General features: G+C 44.7%; 1 protein-coding gene across 1 annotated transcript; it reads left to right on the forward strand.

Moving 5' to 3' along the window:
• The first annotated feature begins 458 nt into the window (after window positions 1–458).
• Window positions 459–5,778, forward strand: kng1 (kininogen 1). Its single transcript, XM_071512459.1, has 8 exons — window positions 459–521; window positions 715–861; window positions 1,554–1,670; window positions 2,289–2,364; window positions 3,662–3,831; window positions 4,208–4,318; window positions 4,436–4,531; window positions 5,458–5,778. Exons 1-8 carry the CDS (start codon window positions 459–461, stop codon window positions 5,776–5,778), a joined length of 1,101 nt encoding a protein of 366 aa, XP_071368560.1.
• Window positions 5,779–6,457: the final 679 nt, after the last annotated feature.

A 6,457-nucleotide genomic window follows, 5' to 3' on the forward strand; every position in this document is an offset into this window, starting at 1 on the left:
CAGCAGGCCTCCTCCTTTGGAAAATGTAAGCGGCAACTTCATTCTCTCTATATTACTATCTCTGCAAAACGTTTCTACTTGTTCAGACAGATTACAATCATGTTAAGTTCAGTTCAAGATTGATGCAGGGCTACAGAAATGAGAACTTTTGTGTAACTCAATGGGTACAGCAAGGCACTACCGCTACCAGGCTTCAATCCAACTTCCTTATCCCATTATTTTTGCAGCCAGGTGAATAAATCAGACAAAAATGACAACACTAGTCCACAGCACATATAAAAACAAAGGCAACAGCAGTGAAAATAACATTCCCTACAGTACATTCCATGTGTAGCTCAATGGGCAGAGCGAGGCACCAACACCTATGAAATGTACGCACTCACGATACTGTAATATCCTCCTCCATGCCTCTGTAGCAGCAGAGCAGAGCGAAGCGGAACCTCCAGCAGGATCGGACGATGAGGAGAGCGGGGCTGTGCGTGCTGGGCCTGCTGTGTCTCCACAGCTGGGTCCTGGGACAGGTACGGTACCCAAGTCAGAGCCTCTAGCATTCTCTCTGGTACGGAATTCCGGCTTGAGATCCTTTGCGATCGCTTGAAAGTGGCCGTTAACGTCAGTATGTGGGTCTCTTTGTCTCTTTTGTAGTTCTTTGTGTTTTTTTTATTGAGGTTTCTCTTTTGGTGTCCTGGGGTGTCGGGGCAGGACCAGGACCAGGAGGCGGCGGAGGTCCAGTCGGGCGTTCTGGTCTTCTGCGATGACCCCGCCGTAGAAATGGCCGTCAGCAACGCTCTGGACAAGTTCAATGAGAACGTGGTGGTCGGAAACAAGATGGCCCTCTATCAGATACTGTCAGCCAGCAAGGTACAGCGTCTGTAAAAAAAAGGAGATAGATTTTCTTCTAGAACATAATTGGTTTAACTACAAAATCTAGTTTGTAAAAGTCTTCAACTCTTTTACTCACTTGGGCTATATTGTCTCACAGCAAAAACAATTCCTGAGCATTTCGTAACATGTATCATTCACATGTATCATACTTCATTTTGAGGTACTAGTGAGACATTTTGAATGCATTTTCTTTTCCAAACGGCTCTAATTTTTTTTTTACTAGGAAATATTATCCCAGGTTCTTTCATTGCATCTTAATGGGATTTTAGGGTGAAGGGTTCCTGGCGTCTCAAAGAAAAAGATAATGTAAACTATAAAAGTACACAAGGAGCACTTTGCAATAGTGTTTTTCAGTCCTATTTCTTCATTGGCTTGGCAACATGGGAGAAAGTGATTGATTTTCCACAATGGCTGGATGCATTTATTTACTTATATACTTCAAAACTGAATTCTTTCAGTGTTTCGGATGTGAATTGATTCAGAGGTTGTTGTTCCCTTTGGAAGTCTACACTCAATAGGACAGTGTTGTAGTTGGAATGTGATGAAACTAATGGAACAAAAGCTGTGGGAAGATTACCAAGAGATTCTTGGAAAATATGCTGAGATACTTTGACCCCTGGTGCACTGTGATTGCATGTGTGTGTGTGTGTGCATATCTCTCTCTCCAGTCAGAGAATGGCTCAGACTCGGTGTACTCAGTACAGTTCAGCGGCAGGAGGAGCGACTGTCCGGCATGGGGCGACAAACCCTGGGCAGAGTGTGACTATCTGCCTGATGGGCCTAAGGTAATATTAATAATAATAACTAGAAGGGCACTCGGAGAGCGCAGACCTCCGCCAAGGTTCACACTATTATTGCTTGTTCGTGAGTCGGATCCGGATCCACTCCAAAATTGAATGGGTTCTTCCTTGGCCCATGCTACACCCTTCCACCAAGTTTCATGAAAATCGGGCCAGTAGTTTTTCCGTAATCCTGCTAACAGACAAACAAACAGACAAAAAAACAAACGGCACCGAAAACATAACCTCCTTGGCGGAGGTAAAAATAATAACAACTAAAAAAGCTGGACTCACCAGCGATGGCTGAACCTCTTCACCACCTCCACCCCACCACACACTAAGACATTTAGTTTACTGATGTCACTTTACATGATTGGGCATTGAAGCCTTGGGTAATGAAGTCTTCAAAATTCAAACAGTTCCCTCTTGCTGCCATTTGGGGCTGCCAACATGTGAAGTTAGTGCAGCTTTAATCTTTTAAAAGTGTTCACAATATCCCAACAAGCATAAACAGCATCAAAAAGTCCATAGCTAAAAGTATGTAGTGGTAGTTTGAGCAAAGTTATGAAGAGGATCATAATAAAAAAAATCATAATCATAACATCTTCCCTGTTGTTCCTACAGGAGCCCTGTCCATGCAACGCCACAGTCTCCGTGACAGAGGCGGGAACAGAGACTACAGACGTTCAGTGCCAGCTGGGTGAGTGAAGACAAGACACCTAATCCAATGACAAGACAATTTCACTAAAATATTGTGCCAAAAATTATTCCGAATTAAGTTTGATGAATTTGGATTGGATCTTTTTTTTGCAGCAGCAAGACAAAAAAAAAAAAAAGATTTGAAAAAAGTGTTACCATATCTGGGTCACTTTAGGGACTGATTGATTTTTATTTTTTGCCATAAACTTGAACAGAATTTAAAATGAAGACTCTCTCCAGATCCTCTCAATAAGCTTCTTCGGCTTGGGACCTAATTTGAGACGTATAGCTGTGGCACCAGTGGCTCATTAAAACACATTACTTCTCTTGTCATGTGGGGTCCGCCAGGGGAAGTGGCCCATTTTAAGGTCCGAGAAAAACGTCACTAAAGCAAGTTATTTCCACAGTCTCTCAAGCATATGTCTGTTTTTGCCCAAGTTTGATTATCCAGTGTTTGCTTCCAGCGGTACAGTCCGCCATGACTCAATGCAATGTTCTGTGTATCTGTTTACCCGGGGAGAGCATATTTCCTATTAAGAAAACACTGATTCATTGAAGAAAATGTACACTGGTGGGCGAAGGGGATGAAGAGGCGGGCCGGTTGTGTAATAGCAACACTATGTGCGGACAGGGAGAGCACAACATTAACTCATCCCAGCACAGAAGGCCGTGGTTTGGTCTAGACTTTAATCTGTTTGCCTAACCGGCCCGCTGTCTGCCAAACGAACGCCTACGGCAAATAGCTTCTGTGTTTTCAACATGTTTTGCAACTAATTTCAAGGCTAGGCTTGGAATGAATCTCTGTATATTAAAGTAGCGTCTGTGTGCGTCGGCAGGGCCGGGGCTTTGTTGAAGAATGTCATATAGCTTGTTACTTTTGGTGTTAAAATATGTTAATAATACAAAGTCAGCTGAATGCAGCATCAGCACTTGAAGGCTGAAGCTGCTCCGTAGCTCTGGAACTTTTTGCTTACTTGCACAATGTAACATAAAACTGGTGTCATCGCGTTCGCTAACAAGGAAAAACAGGATTCTGAGCAATGGGAGTCATGGATACTTGTGTATAGACTAGTTATCGATGATAGACTGTAGGTGTGCTGAGGCAATAGAAAGGTTTCAGTGGGAATAAGGTGGGGTGGGGTTAGTTCTCAAGAATAGTTCTCGACTTTCCCCCATTCTTTTCCGCCCCTGGAGAGTTACCGTCTTCTTCTCTCTTCTGCTCTCTCACCTCCTGTCTGCTTCAATTTCTCTCTTTCACTTTCCCACCCACATCTCTCTCTCTCTCTCTCTCTCTCTAGCTGATCCCGTCGTCCCAGAGCGAGCTCACTGTCTGGGCTGTCCTGAGGTGATTAACGAGAACTCCGAAGACCTGAGGGTTCCTCTCACCAAGTCCATCGCCAAGTTCAACTCTATCTCCAACTCCAGTCACCTGTTCACCCTTAACGAAGTCGGCCAGGCCACCAGACAGGTAGAGTTGGGGGGGTGGGGGGGTGGGGGGGGGGTACTGTGGTTGTACTGGGCAGCTGAATGCGTATAACTGTAAGAACGTTAAGTGGAGCAATGCTGGAAGAATGATATTCAATTCACAGAAGGAAGAGAGCAGATCAGTTTATTTATTTTTCAATTTTCTTTTGCCTATTTCTTATTACTGGGATTTGTACTGAAATATTTGAAATATTCTCCTTAACCATTGTGCTCTCTGAATATGTCTTACTTCTTGTATACCTCCCAACCATTCCCCAAGGGGATGAATTTATTCAATAAAAACTTGGTCACAAAAAAATAAAGGTTCAAATGAAAAAAAATCTAACAAAACTCTCTTTCCATTCCTCCCCTCCCTGCAGGTGGTGGCAGGGTTCAGGTACAAGCTGAGCTTCGACATGAGGAAGAGCATCTGCGCCAAGGCCGAACACAAAGACCTCCATGAACTGTGTGTCCCCAACGATGAGGACGTGGTAGGCCTGCAGGCAACACACATCTCACACATTATCATCGCTGACGTATTGATCAAGCTTCTTTTTTGACGTGGTGTACCTCTCTGTATGTATCTCTGTGTGTGTGTGTGTGTGTAGGAGCTGGTGAACTGTAACTCTACAGTGGATGTAGCACCGTGGAGATACGAGAACCAAGAGGCCAATGTAGAATGTGGACCAGGCCCACTGCCTCCCGCGGTAAAACCCACTTTTCACTCAATAGTCAAATGTCAAACTAGGAAGAGGCAGCATATAGCTTGCACTTCATTCGCTAGCAGTGCAGTTTACCATTGATTTCTTTCATTTTATTGATCCCTTTACAGGAATACACAAGTTTTTGGGAGATTGGCCCGTTGGCTAACTCACCTGTCAAGTGATGAGAACATAGACACCAAAGTGTCCCTGGTAGATCATTGGCTCTGGTGCTCCATGCTAACACTTTAGCATACACTATATTGAGTGATTGTAGGCGACTAGCAATATCTCAAAAGTCAGAAAATGAGAACTTGTAGCAGCTCTAAAGCTAAATGCTAAATAATCTTAAATGATTTGCGGCCAAGTTTTGTGTTGACGATTGGTAAAAATTTACAACAAACTACTTTCCCTGTTTCCATAGGAAGTGAGCGCGATGGTCAGTGGGAGGCAGTTTACAGCCAAAGATCACCGAGCAGCGAATGAATACGTTGTTTCTCACCTGAAGGAGTTGCAGGAATGAAATAGGAGGAGGAGAGTGTTACACATTTGTTGTCCCCAACCACATTTTCACAACTACCTGAGGCTGGAACCAATGACCATCCTGTCACAAGTCTGCTTCTCTGACTTTTAAGCTACCGGAACAGCACTTGTTCCTTCTTTCATGACTAATTCAGAGGTATTCCCAGAGGTATTAAAGGAATAGTTCACCCCAAAATTTAAATTCAGTGATTATTTAGGCTACTCGTATCAGGTGAAACTGTAGGGTGCTGTTGGTGCGAGATAATGAGGTAAATATTGGACTTTTGGTCCCACAGTGTAATCGTTTGGCTACAAAACTCTTGGATTGCGCTTCATGAGCCTTTTGGGGCGACCTATCCCGTCAATAATCTATCCGCTCACTCGCCCGTCCGTCCTTCCCTTCTCAGATGTTCACCAGGCGTCGTCCCCCCGGCTGGTCTCCGCTCCGGAACGTCATCAACTACCAAGAGGTGGGCGCCACCTCCGCCTCCTCGACCACCGCTTCGCCTCCCGCCACCACCGCCGCGGCCAAGGAGGAGTCTTCCGAGGAGGAGGACCCGGCGCCCACGGGAGCTGCGGCCGACAGCCCGTTCCACTGCCCGTCCAAGCCCTGGAAAGCGTTCAGCCCGGTCCAGCCCACCGCGACCGCAGACCCTGCCGCCACGGAGCCGGCCAGCAGCCTGCCGACAGCGGACGGGGCCTTCAGCGATCTGGACCTGGTGGGATAAGAGCAGCGCTTTTCACACTTCTTCTGAGGGAAACCACATTATATTCAATATTCAAAAAAAAAAAAAAAAAATCGGGTTATCACATAGGCAAGTCTACCGAAATTCACCCGCTCAGTTAGGCAAACACTAGTCTGGGATATTGTATTTAACCCATCTCAAATTGCAAAGATTTTGGCGGTTTTGCTACTGAAATCCCCAGTTTCTCAAAATATATCGCGGATCCATTTCCCCGCAACCCAGTTTTGGGCCCTGAAAGTCTTCAAGCACTGGGATAAAAGGACTGAATGGTCCCAGAGCTCTGCATCTATGATTTATACAGGAACAGAAAATCACTTTTAACTATGTGATGAAGGCCTCATCTTTTTCTTGCCAGTTAAGCAGGGAAAACCTGAGTCACAGACGGCTACAAATCAGCTTTTCTTGTTCCCGTGTAAATCAAGTTAGCGAATGATTAAGAGCTCTGGGCGTCTATCAGAGACCCGAGAACAAGGAGAACATGTTTGTATTGGAAAACTGTCAATCTTTTCCCTGACTTCCACAGAGAGATACATACCTTTAATTCCATGATATTCCAAAAAATTCCATGACCAGTGGGAACCCTGTAAACAAAACAAAATAAAGCATTTCAATTGTTACAGTTGGATGTTATGGAAAAAAAAAACAGATTACATTACTTCAA

Source organism: Centroberyx affinis, unplaced genomic scaffold (genome assembly GCF_046629955.1).
Source record: "Centroberyx affinis isolate AG114_WGS23_722 - 3 ecotype Tasmania unplaced genomic scaffold, CSIRO-AGI_Caff_v1 ptg006300l_1, whole genome shotgun sequence".
Classification (NCBI taxonomy): domain Eukaryota; kingdom Metazoa; phylum Chordata; class Actinopteri; order Beryciformes; family Berycidae; genus Centroberyx; species Centroberyx affinis.